Source organism: Simochromis diagramma, unplaced genomic scaffold (assembly GCF_900408965.1).
Source record: "Simochromis diagramma unplaced genomic scaffold, fSimDia1.1 OVJJ01000683.1, whole genome shotgun sequence".
Taxonomy (NCBI): Eukaryota; Metazoa; Chordata; class Actinopteri; order Cichliformes; family Cichlidae; genus Simochromis; species Simochromis diagramma.
The window spans coordinates 1871463-1888963 of NW_024387158.1; the positions used below are offsets into that span (position 1 = coordinate 1871463).

General features: G+C 40.2%; 2 protein-coding genes across 6 annotated transcripts in view; both read right to left on the reverse strand.

Annotated features, from left to right (window-relative positions):
* The window catches only part of LOC120744330 (versican core protein-like), a 35036-nt gene extending 27032 nt beyond the window's left edge, over nucleotides 1-8004 (reverse strand). The window contains exons 1-6 of one of the 2 annotated variants that reach the window (XM_040048638.1): nucleotides 7876-8004; nucleotides 6428-6505; nucleotides 5025-5447; nucleotides 2314-2488; nucleotides 1403-1530; nucleotides 689-985 (exon numbers count right to left, since the gene is read on the reverse strand). In XM_040048638.1, the coding sequence (XP_039904572.1) occupies nucleotides 689-985; nucleotides 1403-1530; nucleotides 2314-2488; nucleotides 5025-5447; nucleotides 6428-6494 (1090 nt within the window). In that variant the 5' untranslated portion in view covers nucleotides 6495-6505; nucleotides 7876-8004. Of the gene's footprint in view, nucleotides 1-688; nucleotides 986-1402; nucleotides 1531-2313; nucleotides 2489-5024; nucleotides 5448-6427; nucleotides 6506-7742 lie in introns of both variants that reach the window. The other variant, XM_040048637.1, reaches the window with a different exon arrangement.
* Nucleotides 8005-9295: 1291 nt separating this feature from the next.
* Nucleotides 9296-17501, reverse strand: part of xrcc4 (X-ray repair complementing defective repair in Chinese hamster cells 4) — a 28766-nt gene continuing 20560 nt past the window's right edge. For all 4 annotated transcript variants that reach the window (XM_040048641.1, XM_040048643.1, XM_040048639.1 and 1 more), the window contains exon 8: nucleotides 9296-9647. In XM_040048641.1, coding sequence (XP_039904575.1) covers nucleotides 9545-9647 — 103 coding nt within the window. In that variant the 3' untranslated portion in view covers nucleotides 9296-9544. The remainder of the gene's footprint in view (nucleotides 9648-17501) is intronic.

A 17501-nucleotide genomic window follows, 5' to 3' on the forward strand; every position in this document is an offset into this window, starting at 1 on the left:
CGAGTATTGCAAGCTCAACAGTGCAGCATGGACCTGGATTCCATACACTTTGTAATTTGTCTTAATTTTTTTTCTGTAATATTACTAATTTTCTTAACCAGGTTACACAATGCATCTAAAGACACAACTGCTCTAAGCAGAATTCCTCATTAAAATATGACCAAACAATTTGCACATACATGCTTATAGATCTCCAAATTATTATTACCTTTGAGACTCTGTGTCTTGTGAAACACTGCTCTGTGACCTGCAAAAGGTCCTGAGCGGGACTGTATCTGTAATTAAAGCTTGTAGTTTTTGGAGTTTCAAAAGTCAACTAGGATGTAGAGACTTCAACTATTCGATTCAATTCAATTTGATTTTATTGATATAGCGCCAAATCACAAGCACAGACATGTCAATGTGCTTAATATTTATATAAGGTAAAATAACCCTTAAATAACAGTGACAGACTCCTGTCCTGTGAAACCAGCTCGATGTATGTGGCTTAAATGAAAGAAGCTGCCGAAACTGACATGCTTTTTAAAACTGTTTATTACGCAGCCTTTTTCACCTTTTGAAACTAGATAACGGGATAAAAACTTAATAGATATGAGACCACTCTGTTGCAAGACTAAGTTCATGCAAATAAGAAAATAAGCAGAGTAAATTACTGTCCAGTTTGGATCAATGTGTGTTTCTGTCTTACCCTTGAAGCAGAAAGCCCCGTGCCTGTCAGTGGGGTCTGGGTAACCAGTCTGGTTTTCATACTTGTAAAGTGTGCGGACCCCCAACTGGCCTCCTCCACACTGAGGCCTGGGGACGGTGATGGGGTAACGGACACTGCCGTCAGATAGCCAGCCAAAGTCGCAGCGGTTTAGCCCCGCCCTCCAGGCTGCAAACAGATGACCGGGCGATGCCAGCACGGCATCATGCTTCTCGCACTCTTCCCTTGCTTGCTGCCAGGTGAGCTTACTGCTGATGGAAGTAGGATAGAATACCTCGCCTACAGACAGAGCAGATACACAAAGTCAGTTTACAGCTAACCACAGTCTGTTTACTTGATATTTTAAATGAATTACATTTGTCACCCTGGATCAACACACCTGAATCAAATGATTATTATCATTACCAGGCCTCTGGAGAACCTCAAGACATGTTGAGGAGGTAATTTAGCCATTTAAATCAGCTTTGTTGTTTCAAGAACACATCTAAAACCTGCAGGACACCGGCCCCTGAGGCCTGGAGTTCCCCACCCCTGGTATAGAGCCACAGCAGACTAGCAGAAACTAGTGGAGGAGCTATAAGGTTGAAATTTTAACTTCAGAAAAGTGTTCTGCTAAACACTTAATGCTAAGCTAAGCTAACCACTGCCTCTATAATTCTGTATTTCAGTATGTATTTGTCTTGCATGTGTATTTACCGTGTAGTTTGTCTACGTAACAGTACACATCATATTTCTCCATGGGGTCACGGATGCCGTAGGTTCTCACACCTGGCCGATTCTTTAGATTACCTTCGCAGCCTGGACGGGTCACTGTGACTGGATATCTGAAAAATGAACAATAATAATGAAAATATTTTTTAAAAGCAGAGCAAGAAATGATCTGATATTTAAAGAGGTCATATTTATTTGTTTATTTGGATTTCATGTTCTATAGTTGGGTCCCTAAGTACCTGTACAATAACAGTTTTTGTAGTTTTGCCTCTGTGCACCAACACAGTGAACTGCACACGATGAAAATGTGACTTAAGTGCAGAGTTTCAGCTTTAAATCAAAAACAAACTTAATTCAAGTTGAACTCTGAATTATTGCTTTGGCCATTTAGGAATTACAGATATTTTTATACATATTTTAGTGAAAGTAGGGAGCATGTGTAGGAGAGCCTCGAGAGGTGGAAGTATTCTCTGGAGAGAAGAGGCATGAAATTCTGTGTGTAATCCATGTGTGTAAATAAAAGAGCGGGACAGGGAAAGGTGAACATGCAACGAGCAGAACACATCTCAGGTTTAGCACTTTGGAGGCAAAATTAGAAAGGTGAGGCTTAGGTGGTCTGAATACGGCAGACGAGAGAGAGGACAGGATGATGAAGATGGTGCTGCAAGGCAGGAGGAAAAGAGGAAGATCCATGGATGTAATGAAGGAGGAAATACAGAGGGTTGGTGTGCAAGGTTTGGCCTACCGCACTTGATTTACCATCACATTTGGGCTCGCTGAGATTCAAAATGGCACTTCAACTTTTGAATTTCGGTTATTTTATCTGCTAATTTATCATGAAATTACGAGGGACATTAAACTTGAGATTATTTGTTTATTGAAATGTAGGAACATACCTAACTGACTGGTCTGCAAGCCAGCCCGCATCACACTGGTCGAGGCCATCTTCAAAAGCAGCTGTCAGCTGCTCAGGTGTAGCGATGGATGCGTCTACAGAGTTGCACGCTTCCACAGCCTCAGAATAGTTCAGATTGTAGCGGCTGCTGTTAGCTCTGTAGTGGAACACCACACCTGCAGGAGGGTTATCAACAATCAGGAATATATGGATGCCTTCAATAGCGTTTTATCAAATCAACATAATTTTAGATCCATTATTGAAGATCCTCGAGACAAAATATCAACATATACGACCAAAATTATGAATATCCAAAAGTCAAGGTTTCAGTTCATGCTTGAAAAACAAATCTACATATCAGGAAATCAAACTTAAAATCAAAACAAAATCAATAGCCAATCAGCCAGATTGGATGGAGAGTATCTGTGAACAGCAATTTTCAAGTCTTGCCATAGATGCTCAATGGGATTTAAGTCTGGACTTTGACCGGGCCGTTCTGACACATGAATATTCTTTGATCTAATCAATTCAATTGTAGCTATTGCTGTATGTTTAGGATAATCGTCTTGCTGGAAGGTTAATCTCCTTCCCAGTCTCAAGTCCTTTGCAGCCTCCAACAGGTTTTCTTTCAGGATTGTCCTGTATGTAGCTCCTTCCATTTTCCCATTAACTCTGACCAGCTTTTCTGTCCCTGCTGAAGAAAAGCATCCCCACAGCATGTTGCTGCCATCACCATGTTTCACAGTGGGGATGGTGTGTTCAGGGTGATGAGCAGCGTTACTTTTACATCACCTCCAATTGAGTCAGTAGGTCAGGACTCAAACCAGGGGGACTCTGCTTAAAACCACAACAAAAAGTACACTGATTGTCATTGCTCCCTTGCACCCAGTTACTTACCCAGTCAGACAGTATGGCTTCCAACTAAAGATTTACCATTAAAATCATTAACCCAAAAACTAGCTCCTCGTTTTATGGGTCCATATGAAATAGACTGTAATTAGTCCCATGACTGTCAAACTCAAGTTGCCCCCCTTCACTGCGCAGTCATCTCACCTTTCATGTGTCTCGACTCAAACTGGTGTATTCCAGTCAACTGTGCCCTCTATGCGATCCTCCCCCACCACCCACCGGGCTCATCGACAGCCACCGGGCTCATCGACAGCCACCCGGCCTATGATTTTTGCTGGCTCATCAACGTTTGTCAGCAAGGCCAGCGCAATCAGTTCATGTTGGACTGGGAGGGGTACTGCCCATAGGAGCATTCCTGGGTCCTGCGGGCATTCATCCTCGACCATTCTTTAATCTCTTTCTTCTACGAGTGTCTTTGCAGGTCTGTGTCTGATCAGTGCCTGGAGGTGACTCTTGGGGTACTGTCAAGATCTGGTGTGTTTTGGTATTCTGGCATATTTTCCATTCTGCTCCTGAGGCTTTGTTTCTAGTTCCCAGGTCCACCTTTCCTTATGTCTCCATGTTCCGTTAGCATACTCATTTCCCTGTGTAACATTGCTCTGTGTTTCCAGTTTTGCATCCTTGGATCAGCATTCACTCATCTCCACTAAGAACTGAATTCCCTCTGATGCTGGTCCTCCTCGCCCACTTGCTACCTGCCAGCTGCCGCTGGTCTTATCTCTAGGTTTCCTGGAGTAAGCCTGAAATCTCACTTGCCTGCCCTCCTGCTTGCTGCAAGATACCCCCGGTGTGGAAAAGAGGACGTCGGACATCTGCTCGTTCATCACTCACCCGGTGAACCACCCCTCTCTGTAGCCTTGCTTCGCCCTCTTACCCTTCTCCTTTCACTCACCATTGCAATCATACACACCTTCTACCTGAGCTTGTGAAATAACACACCTCTCCCTCTATCGCAGCGGCTCCCAGTCCTGTGAATTTATTTGTCCACCATGCTTTGACTTTAGTGATGCCTGTGTTAAATAAAGTTTTGTCTAAAATTGAAAGGTTGTGTTTTGAGAATTTTAAAAAATCAGAATTAAACTTTTTAAAAATGAATGCTGGCCACTCTCCTAGGCTGCAAATAATGCACATCTGGATCTCCAGCATATGTTTTTTTTTAAAAACACTCTCTCCTCACAATAATAGTGGCTTAAAATAGTGGTAATATCTTTGTAGCACACACAACAAGACACAAGATGTCTCCTGAATGAGTGAAAGACTGATGTGAGACCTCCAAGCCCATTGTTTGCCAGTGGTGCTAGTTTCAGTCATTGTGCAAATGTACTGTTTATGAGGTTGGGAAACTTGCAGTCAGCTAAGACTGAAGAAGTCACTTGGATGATACCGAAACATTTCTCCCACTGAAAACGCTACGATGAACAGAATCAGCTCTTTGGGACTGGTGCGAGTGTTTGTGTAAAGCAGACTTTAGGTTTCCACATCACACTGGAGTAAAGTGTTTGCTGGACACAGTTAGCTTTGGACTAGTTGCCTAAAAGTTTTTAGGTCATCTCAGAGAATCTTTCCTCTTTCAGCAGATGGATTAGAAAACAGACCATTACAATGACCAGAGAGGAAGGGCACTTTAAAGAAAATGGCACGTGTACACATTTCAGTCAATACTTTTGGCGACACCTTCAACTTTGAAGTCTCTGCCAGCTGGGCACATCTGGATACAGACAATGAAGTTTGTAGACTTGCATACAGACTCCTAACCTGACTATAAAATGGTGAGTTGCTAGTGTTCCTGTATGTTTTACTCACCTCTGACAGTGAGGATGACTGTGACCTGAGTGGACTCTAGCCCATGCATCACCTCGCAGCGATATAACCCAGCATCGCTGGCCCTGAGCTTCCCTATCACCAGAGAAGCATCTCCAAACCACTGCGGGTAGCTGAGCACTGACACCCTGCTCTCAAAGCTATGCCCCAACTTTACTCCCAGTCCCTGGGCCACCAGCACCACTTTCTCCTCCTGCCCGTCTAGCTTCGTCCACTTGATCCTGCCGTAGTTATCGGAGCTCTGGCTGTGAGTTTGCGCAGGTGTAGGGGTGTGCGTCAGAGCTTGTGCGGAGCTGCTGGGATAAGCTTGCGTTATGGAGAAGTAACACGGTAGCACCACTGTGTCTGCTAGAGAGCCAGCTACAGCCAATTTCTCCTCCATCTTCACTGCCATCTCTGGAGGTGCTGGAAGGAAAACAGGAACCAGTTTGAGTCTAAAATGAATAAAAGCAATGTTTTTTGCAGCATTTTAATGGACGTACAACCTAACTAAGAAGTCTAGACTCCACTTTTCATGAGTGCAATTCCAGTATTTTACTAGTTTTGCTATTTCTGTCTGTGTGTTACACCGCATCTTTGTGTGAGGCTAGCTAACTCAGCTTGCTGACATTAGCTGATAACTTAGTACTCCACCCTGTCTAAATATGATCATGTTTGGCTCCAAAAATACAAGGCAGAGGCCCAATGCAGTGAATCAACGTCACTTCCCATCCAATGAAACACTGATCCACAGCGACCCACTCCTTAGCTCTCAGGACCCAAAATAGAATCAGGAAAAGTAGGATCTGCTGCCAATAGCTAAGTACCAGACCCCTCAGGCCCATGTGTCATACCCAGAAGTCTATGCCCATGGCCTAATGGCTGTATTGATCTCAATATACACATAGCTGCAGATCAATCTCAAAGCAAGAGTAGTGGCCAGCTACACCTGAGCAGGGTTTGGTTCAAAGCAGGAAAGCAGTTTCTGTGGAGTTCAACTATAAATCCATTTGGAGAATTGCAATTCTATATGAAAATATATGTTTAACCTGCATAAACAACCGTGGAATCTGCAGAAGTATTGCACTAATACCTGCTCTGAGAAAGTGTGGGAGCGTTCAGCTGCAAGAAGAAAATGGAAAAAAAAAAACAACTGAAAGAGTGTGTGTGTGTGTGTGTGTGTGTGTGTGTGTGACTGCATACACACTTAACCAGGGAATGCTGGTTAAGTGTGTATGCAGAGTGAATTTGTGTTGTGTTGAGAGTATAATAATTTTCCACTTTGTCAGTCTTGGATCTGCAAATCTGGCACGTAATTACAGCTACGTCAGAGAGAAAGCACCAGGGCGGGTTACAAAGTTTGGATTCAGCTACAAAATCATCATATCCTGCTAGACTCAACTTACCTGGCTGAGGACGGGGTGAACACAGACACACAAGACAGAGCAGGAGTATAAGGATGTGTTTAATCATCTCAACAGTATCTGCAAGAAAGAAAAAAAAGGAGTGACAGTCAGTGTGGGACCTTATAATAAATGCCAAATATTAGCCTACTGTAAGACTACAGTTAACTTTAGTTAATATATGTTATAATGTTCGAATGAGATAAGCTTTTTTTTTTAAACATAGAAGCGACACAGTGACCACAAACCACAGAAAGTGCAGTCTAGTGTAGTACCTAGTCGCATAACCTAAAATGAGTTTAAAAATTAGTAATACCCTCTAAACTATAGTCAATTAGTCTCAACTGACCAATCAAGCCATTAATTATTAGATTAGTAGTTTGTACAGGAATATCAACCAGTAGTGTTGGTGCAGACAAGCACAAATACTGCTGCGCTGTAGCCTTAGACTGTAAATAAAAAGACTAGACTGTGTTTCCAGGTGAAGTGGATTTTTATGCAGCATTTCAGTAATCTATAGGACAGTTTCACTTGGACAAAATTAGGCTTTTAAAATCTTATTTTTCTTTACTCACTTAATCTCATAGAAATAAAATCAAATGTTTTATTGTAGCTCATATAACCTACAGTTTTGAATCACTGTTAACTAAAATAAATGAACAGACATAATGGAATAACATGTTTTCCCAATTTTCTTCCATTATTGCATGAACTAGGACATGTATGTCTGGAATTCACATTGCCTGGACTATATAAAGTACTATTCGTTCTATTTCAACGTTAAATAAAAATAAATTAATTCATAAATACAGTTAACTGTCTCTGAGTAATTATGAATAACTGAGAAACCTTTCTTAATCTCATTAGGACACTTCGTGTCGGTGAATCACATTTAGGTTTTGCTTTAATGCTTTACATAGCTCTAGTTTGCATAATTATTATTATTAAAAAATAATTCAAAAACAAGAGAAAAGCGCTGCTTCTGAAACCACGTGTGTGCTAAGCTGTCCAAGGGCTTCACTGAGGCTGCTGCAGTGATACCGCTTATCAAGTGATCAATCAGCTGGTTGAGGGGACGTAATTGGTCCCTGGCTCAATTTTATCAATGAGTGTCTAATCACTTGGCTCTACTAGTGTGGGAACATTCCCGTCACCTAAAAAGCAGCTCCTGATATGGGAATAAAACACTGACATTAGAGTAATGTCGCTAAATAACCACACAAATATTACCCTTAGTTAACATCAGGTGAGCCACGGAGAAAACATAATAATAATCATAATTATTATGATTATTATAATTATAATAATGTAATACAACCTTGGAAGTGTATCCAAAGTCCAGCTGGCTCGTTTCGGGTTGATCACTTAAAACTTTTCCAAATGAAACTGCCGGAGACTCCAAATGATCCGCGGAGTGTGAGCGTGCTTATTTTTCAGACCACTGTACTCACCCACTTCACTGGTCTGGCTGGAAGTTCAAATCCACTCTGCACGCGTTATTATCTTGATATTAGGAAGAGGAGGAGCGCACAATCCCTAAAGTAACGTAAAAACGGGGGAGGGACTTGGGGGGCGGAAGGAGATCTGAGTGGGACAAAAAAGAGAAAAGTATAGATAGGCTGAGGAGATTTGGAGAAATGAAGGAAAGGGAGAGACTTTTCTTTGGCAGAAAGACCTGACTCCTGGGCGGGATGGCTTAACCGCCTCATATTCCTTTAACGAGTGTGATTTGTTTAGTAATGTTGTTCTCGCACTCTGTAGGAATACAGTCTGCAATGTATTTAATCGGTTAAGTGACGACAAGTTAACATCTGGACAAGTGTATCAGTAAGAGCAGGGGGAGGTTACAATGAAGGGTGTTCCGGGGAGGCAAGGCAAAAACTGTCTTAACTCAATAATCAGTATGATTGACTTTTCAACACTGTGGAGGAGTCCGTAACGCTAATCAGCAGATCATGAACACACACGTTCACCGAACATCTGTACGGACTGTGGAGTAGTGTTTTATGCACTTTAATAGAGAGCCAGGTGCTTCTGCAGTTCATGTTCAAATTACGAATATCAATGCAGGGTCTTTACAATATCAGGCGACTGCTGTTGTGATTAGGCACTATGAAAGTGACACTCAATTAAATGTGAGAATCTTTTTCTTCCAATATTTTAGTTTCCACTTAAATGCTGTCCTATGACACAGTGAACATTGTTTATTATTTTTGTGTGAAAATTACAGCAAACATTCATTCAAACCATATAAATCTTTAATTATCCTAAACCTCTAGAGATGACAAAATACACACTAAGAGTCTAACCCAGATTATACACGATACCAGGTGGGTATCCTTACTGCTAAAAACCAGCCCTGGAATGGCGCGGCTACAGCTGCAGCCTGTCTGCAGCTCAGGACACAAGCATTTCACTGCATGTTCACTATATGTTGTACTGTGTATGTGACAAATTTAAAAAAAAGTAATTGTAATTGTATTGATGAGTAGGTTGTGGGTTTTATCCCTGGCTGTTCAAGTCCTAAGCTACAGCCCGGGTGGCTTAGGAGTTAGATCAGTTCTGCTAATCAAAAGGTTGGTGGCTTGCCAAATATCCTGGGGCAAGATATTAACCCTGATGTATCCATCGGAGCGTGAATGTTAGACAGAAAGCACTAAAAGCGCTTTATAGATGCTTCGCTTAAGTGCTCCAGAAGATTAGAAAATTATGTAAGAATCAGTCCATTAACTATTTGTTTTCACTTTTTATTTACACAAATATCAAAATTAGTTATCGATGTGTAGCCTGCAAAGTATATCAGAAAAAATACATTTCAAAGAAGTCCTGAGCTAATGTAAACTTTGGTAAAAACATGTTTATTATTTTTACTATTCCAAACATTGGTCATTAGTGTACTTTACTAAAAAAAAAAAAAAAAAAAAAAGCAACCTCTACAGTGCTCTATAAAGAATCACCAAGCATTTCTCTCATCAGCATCCATTGAACGCCTTTTTTTGCAGTGCTTTATCCTTCCATATAGATACAGCACTAGATGCATTCAATCACAATAAAAATATGATGCCTTGGCATTTCACTGCTGTGGTTTTGTCTACGTCTATAAGGTGCAGACGTGGAACATCAGAATTCCTCAAAAAGGTCTTCCACTGCAGAACTTGCTGCAGCAACATCTGCAGAGAGCCGGGGAGTCTGATGCTTACTGGATCCTGCAGGGGAGTCATTCCTGTCAATCACACACACACACACACACACACACACACACACAGAAAAGAGGTCAGTGGGCTAATGAGACTGGTTTACAGGAAATATGTCATGTGCTCTATAAGACACAAGACAAGAAACACATGGGCAATGTGTGTGTGTGCGTGTGTGTGTGTGTAACTGTGGCCCAGCAATTCCCCTGCTTTAAGTGTTCTACATCAAAGACATCACTACTTCTGTTTGTTTTTGTGCATTTCCACATAGAGGCTCATGTTCTCTACCAGTTTTTAAGTCTGATGATGTTACCGCCCCAAACCAGGTTTTTTTTCCTGTGGCATAAGCGTGCATTCGGTCTATATACATCATAGCTGTTGTATGCAATATTTTAAATGTTATGACTTATTGGTGGAAAATTGACAAAAAATGTCACATTTGACCTCTGACATGGTTAAAGCTGTAGTAAATCAATATCGAGCTTTTTAAAACTATGTTTCATACGGTTGTTGTTCTACATACAAGCATATAGGGAACTCACTGAAGGTCTTTAAAACTCAGCTTCATCAAGCAATGAATATTTTTTACATTTTATACTTTAAACTAGTTAATCCATAAGCAGGGGCAGATCTAGAGTGGTGGCATGGGGTGGCATGTGCCACCCTAAAATGATCTCTTGCCACCCCTAGTTCTACCCTAGTTTTGCACATGACAATGTTGTTTATTATAATAAGATAGCATTAACACTTTGAGCGTAGCAACAGTTAACACTGAATATAAATTCTAAAACTGAATATATTACGTAGTGCCCTCCCCCCCAACTCACCATTAACAAATGGTTTTTTTTTTCTTATTTTTAGAAGCAAGTGATGCCTATGACTGTGCCAGAGCACCTTTTGAACAACACCATGGGAATTTCACATTTCACACAAGTGGCTGGTTGTTTGGAAATGGAAAGAAGGTGAATGTTATTAACACTCTGGGGTCAAAGGACACAACACACCTCCAAATCACATGACTGATTTAAGCTGACATAGCAACAAGCTGCAGCCACCCTGAATCTGCATTTCAGCTTGTTTTGAAGGTTCAGACTCCAAAGTGAACACCAGTTTTAAATTTTAATGGCAAGCCACTAAACCCAGATTTACAATTTTATATATATATATATATATATATATATATATATATATATATATATATATATATATATATACACACACACACACACACACACACATACATAAGCAATGCTTTTTTTCTGAATACTATCATCACGTTTGTGCAGGAAGAAATGCTAAAGAAAGCATTTTCTGAGGAGAGCCCGAAAACAGTAAAGAAAGAAAAGAAGCCACCTCTCTCCTATTGGTGAAAAAATGTACCATGTCGACCAATAGAAAAATAGCAACAGGTGGTATTTCTTTGTTTAGGAAGAGGGGCAAGTTTTAGGAGTGAGCGAGAGAGAGAAAGCGAGTTTTGAGATGTGAGAGTTTTGTGACGTTTAGCGTGGAGTGTGTAGTTAGTGTGTTGTGTGGTCGTTGTTTTGTTTTGTGTGTCAGTGAGGGTACTAATGAATGTCACAAAAGCAGATCGCAATGAAAACACTGTCTTGAGGTGGAAAACCGGAGGAGTGATACACCTGTTGTCAGGCCTGCATATGTGTTTTTTTAAAAAAAAAAAAAAAGGCTTTGATTTGCCACCCCATTTGATTTCCATGCCACCCTAAACAAATTTCTCTAGATCCGCCCCTGTCCATAAGAAGTTTCCTGCTTCTGCGTCTGTCATGATTCTTTCTTCTCACTGTTATGCCTTTCCGGTTTTGACTCTGCGGCTTTCTGTGTCTCTTGTGTATTTTTCTCTTTGTGGTTATTTGAATATGAATATACAGGCCACATGAACCCAGGTGGTGCAGGTCATCTTCATGTGAGGTTCTGAGAAAAAAAAAAACAACAAAAAAACCCAAAACATGAAATCGTTTCATCAATAAATACTGGTTTTGTAATTTTTCTTTTCTTCGTGTGACTATTGTTCTATGCTACATTAAAAGATTTAAAGGGCTCACAAAATTTAAATGATCAGCCTTTTAGAAACCATGGTGACACCATGTGATGTTTAAGTGTGGAGATAAGAGAGGACAAAAGGGGATCATGAAAGCTCGATGGGTAACAGAGAAAAGAAATCAAGAGGGGATCAAGGGAGAAAAAGTGATAAGGAAAACACAAATGTGGGCCAGCTGGTCACACTAGTGCTTTAAGAGTCTCCACATTTCTTTGCTACATCTTGATGAATAGAAACATATATTAGCTTAGCAAGAAAGCAGGAGTGACAGGAGGGTGGGGGCATACAACCTCTGCCATTAATGAGCGTGTTATAGCTAAATGGTTAACTTTGGCAAAGCCATAGGCGTATGAACTCCTTTTAAAGTACTTTAGCAGCATTCCCACCTGGAAACTTTATTTACAAGGATAATGTCCAAAACCTTTGTTCTGCATTTCCACTGAAGACTACAGCTTTGTAGATAAGGCACATTAGGCAGCCGATATATCAAAAACTGAAAGCTGTTTTATAATGTGATTTCTCTATGTAGCAATATCAAACTTATCTGGTGCATATCCCAAAACGATGATTCTGTTCATCGGGAGATAGTGTTTTCAGTGGGAGAACCGTTCATCCAAGTGACTTCTTCAGCCTCAGCTGAAAGCAGGTTTCCCCAATCTTATATTTGCACAATGACTGAAACTAGCACCACTGAATGAACAATGGGCTGGCAGGTCAGTTCCTTGATTATTAATATGCAAATTCTCATGACCATTGAGAGTTATGTGTGTGTGTGTGTGTGTGTACGTACACAGGTGAAACTCAAAAATTTAGAATATCGTGCAAAAGTTCATTTATTTCAATAATTCAACTTAAAAGTTCAAACTAAAATATGATATAGACTCATTCCTTTATTTTTTATTTTTTATTTTGATGATTATGGCTTACAACTTATGAAAACCCCAATTTCAAAATCTCAGAAAATTAGAATATTGTATGAAATGAATAAAACAAGGATTTTAAATAGAGAACTGTTGGACCTCTAAAAAGTATGATCATACATATGTATGCAGTACTTGGTTTGGACCCCTTTTGCATGAATTACTGCCTCAATGCAGCATGGCATGGATGCTATCAGCCTTTGGAAGACTAGGTTGCTTAATTAGCAACCTTCAGCTCTTCTGCATTGTTCGGCCTCATGTCTCTCATCTTTTTGTTGGCAATGCCTCATAAATTCTCTCTGGGGTTCAGGTCAGGCAAGTTTGCTGGTCAACCAAGAACAGTAATCTCAGTGTCATTGAACCAGGTTTTGGGTACTTTTGGCAATGTGGGCAGGTGCCAAGTCCAGCTGGAAAATGAAGTCAGCCTTTCCATAAAGCTGGTCTGCGGAACGAAGTATGAAGTGCTCCAAAATGTCCCTGTAGACTGCTGCACTGACTCTGGATTTAATAAAGCACAGCAGACCAGCACCAGCAGATGACATGGCTCCCCAATTCAACACAGACTGTGGAAGACTTCCTCCAGACTCTGGGAACTTGGTTTCCATATGAGATGCGAAATTTGCTCTCATCAGAAAAGAGGACTTTAGACCAGCAACAGACCAGTTCTTTTTTTCCTTTAGCCAAGGTAAGATGCTTCTGATGTTTGTTGTTCAGGTGCGGCTTGATAAGAGGAATACGACATTTGAAGCCCATGTCCAGGATCCGTCTGTGTGCCGTGGCTCCTAATGTACTAACTCAGTCCACTCCTTGTGAAGGTCCCACACACTTTTGAATGTCCTTTTCCTGACAATCCTCTGAAGGCTGTGGTCATCCCTGCTGCTTGTGCACCTTTCCCTTCCACGTAACTTTCTATTAATGTGCTTTGATAGAGCACTTTGGGAACATCCAGCCTCTTCTAAGAGACCATTTAAAAGCCCACTATGCAGGTGTTTTGGATTAATTAGCTTTAAATGGTAAATGGTAAATGGCCTGCATTTGTATAGCGCTTTTCTAGTCCCTAAGGACCCCAAAGCGCTTCACACTACATTCAGTCATTCACCCATTCACACACAGGCGATGGCAAGCTACATTGTAGCCACAGCTGCCCTGGGGCGCACTGACAGAGGCGAGGCTGCCGGACACTGGCACCACCGGGCCCTCTGACCACCACCAGTAGGCAAACACGGGGTTAGTATCTTGCCCAAGGATATTTGGCATGCAGCCAGAAGGCAGCCTGGGATCGAACCACCGACCTTCTGATTAGTGGCTGACCTGCGCTGCCACCTGAGCTACAGCCACCCCATATTTTTTAAACCTAAAAAAAAAAAAAAAAATTATATATATATATATATATATATATATATATATATGAATTAGACTGTTTTCAAAGGACAAAGGATGTATTAAATCTGTGTTGATCCCTGTATAAATCAAAATGAAAACACTTGTGAGACCCTCACAGTGCCATGGCTTGTAGTGATTATCTGTGATGGCTTGGAGCGATATTTGATCGTTTACAGAACCAGTCCATGTGTAAAAGGGAGGAAGGATTTCACTGTAACTTTCTTTTAGTTTCCTTTCATGGGAAAACAGTCCTCTGTGTACACAAACAATTATATCCTAACTACATGTTCAAAGATCAGGAGAGGGAGATGGGGTAGTAAACTGAAAACCTCTCTTTATTTTCAGAGAAACTGAGAAATCCTTCTTTCTTTCATCAAATAAAGAGTTTTGGGTTAGAAATATGTGTATTAGTGAAGTAAAGAAGAGAATATGGGAAATGGTTAGTTTATTGTAGGAATACATATTTACTGCAAAGAGCAGAACAGCTGCTAGCCTGCAGTACTGTGAAAAACTCACTTCTTCACAGTTTGTATCCAAGGAGTCAGACTTTCTTGTATTTTTGTGCTCAAGTGCGCTTGAGCAACAGCTCTGCAGCTTCCTGTAGGTCTTTAAAATTGTTCCTTTTGGCATTGCCTGCTTTATCACACATTTTCAGTCCTTTTACCTGACCAATTTGACATAAATGGGTTCTTTGTTAAGCCACTGATCTCTAATCTATATATCATTCAAGTATAAATATTTTGTTAAATACAAACTTGACTGCTTTTATACACCTGCTTGGTGCTGCTGGAGTCACAGTGAGGTTAAGTGACACAAAAAGGAATTTCCCAAAATGCTGAGCACTCTTTTACATTGCCAGCCATGCTTCTGTTTATGTGGCTCTCTTACTATGTTAACTTTTCCTCATCCTGGTCTCCATCTTCTCTGTGGAGGTAACAGTGGTTAATAGCCACCACCAGGAGAAGGGCCTCTTTTCTGCTGTGTGTGCCAGCTCAGAGGGGGGGCAGTTTTAGCAGCCACTGCAGTGATCAAACATCCAGCAGCTACAACTGTACATTAGCTCACTGCTGCTTCTTGTTAGAGAAGGCAGAGCTGGTAATGGGCAGCAGTACCAAATCCTGACAGCAGCTTTAAATGGATGGCAACACTTATCTCCATGTGGCACGTTTTACAGTCACTGGCACTCTGAGAAACTTGGACACAGTATATTTACTCTGTTGGTAGGGACTGCTACAGAAACAATGTCAGATTGAGACATGCTTTTAAGAATATTTTCTAAACAGACACCTCCAAAAGAAGCTGGCAAATGGATGAAACGGGAACAAGAGCAATGGTATTGAGAGGTTTTGGATGTGCAGCAATGGGGCTTTCAGAGCAGTGTGATGGTCTGACTGAGCTTGAAAAGAGGGGCTATAGAAACAACAGCGAGGAGAATAGAAGAGAGTTGCACAATTGTTTCTTTGGCTCCTCACTTCACATGCTAGACCTCCTTTGACAATCCCCCACCCCATCCTAGCAGCCCCACTCCAAACTGTCTTCAAACCAGACAATAACGGCATTCACTGATATCCAAGATATTAAAAGGGTTGATTATGAAAAAAAAATATTATCCACTTATGTAAAAATAAAGCACGTTCTTTTAAAAGTGAACACATATATCTGAATCCTAATCCAAAATTTGTGTTACAAACATTTATCCAAATCTGCACATTGCATAGACTGTATATAAAGGAAGGATGTGGCTTCCATGCAAAAAAGTGCCTTAAAAATTAAAAGCAAGGCAGTAGGGGCCTCCTTTAGTTGTCTCTACACACTGGGCTTAATAACACAGCATAAAGATGATTCCCTACAGTGAATGTTTGATATTTTTTATTAAAGTAACTACCAAGGGGTAAGATCAGGGGCAGATCTAGAGAAATTTTCTTAGGGTGAGAAGGAAAACAAATGGGGTGGCAAAATCAAAGTCTTTTTTTTCCTAAACACATATGCAGGTGGTTACATATTGTTAAAATGATTCAAATGCAGTAAGTATACACATTTTTCCATAAATATAGTCTATAACTTAATTATTTTCTGTAGCCCACATAATTAAACATTTTAGTTACATAATACGTGCAAATTTTGATTTTATGTACTGTATAGCCTGTATAATAAATAAATATGTAGCTCAACTAGCTAACTTGAGTTTCACACAGTTTTTTGTTAGAAAAAAATCAAATTGTTCCACAAAACGTCAGAAATTTGCACTGTCATGAACAAAATTTTACACCTAATTTTTCATGATTTGTTGAGTTAACCCTCTGAGGTCCAAAATATAAATGACTATTTTTGACTCCTTTTGATTTTACATTTGCATTTCACCTTTAAATTGTTTCATTTTATTTGTTTGCTTTGCCTTGCTTGGTATCATTCTTTTCAGCACAACTTCACATGTCTAAATTTACAGTTATTTTTTCATTGACATACTGTATTATCACAACTCATCTGAAATCACACAAAAGACATAAAATCCTAGTAGTAGGTTTTTTGTTTTTTTTTTACTGTAAAAACCACAGACATGTTTAGTAAATTATTTTTAGAACTTGAAATGCAAATATAAATTGTTCATTTTGGAAAACTTATGCACACATTTTGCAGCCAATACACCTGCTGTTTGTTAAATTTTGTACAACCATTTAAAAATACTACTCTAACTAAACTTAGAGAACAATCAGGTGTCACAATAAGTCATTAGTGCCCTCACTGACACAAAACAAAACAACGACTACACAACACACTAACTACACACTCCACGATAAACATCACAAATCTCCCAAATCTAATCGCTATCGATATCTCTATCTCTCTCTGTCTTACTCACTCGCTCGCTCTGTCTCTCTGCCGTCACTCCCAAAACGTGCCCATCTTCCTAAACAACCAAATCCCACGTGTTGACTTTTTTTAATTGGTCGACATGGTACATTTTTCCACCAATAGGAAAGAGGAGGCTATTTTTTCTTTTTACTGTTTTTGCGCTGTCATTAGAAAATGTTTTTTAAAAAAGAAAAAAAAAAAAAAAACGTGACAATAGTATTTAGAAAAAAGCATTGCTTATATATGCTTTCTAATCATAAAATTCTGGATTTAGTGGCCTGTCATAAACACCGGCTGAGACTCTGCGCGGCTGCAGCTTGTTGCAGCATGATGTCAGTTTATATCAGTCATGTGATTTGGAGGTGCGGCATGTCCGTGGACCCCAGAGGGTTAATAACATTCATCTTCATTCCATTTCCAGAGTGTAACAGCCAACCACCTGTGTGAAATCTGAAATTCCCATGGTGTTGTTCAAAATGTGCTCTGGCACAATCACAGGCATCACATGCTACTGAAAACAAGAAAAAAAAAAAAGCCAGTCTGCGCTATGGGCTGAACCACTTGTTAATTGTGGAGGGGGTGGACACTATGCAATATATTCAGTTTTAGAATTTATATTCACTGTTAACTGTAACTAGGCTCAAAGTGTTAATGCTATCTTATTTTAATAA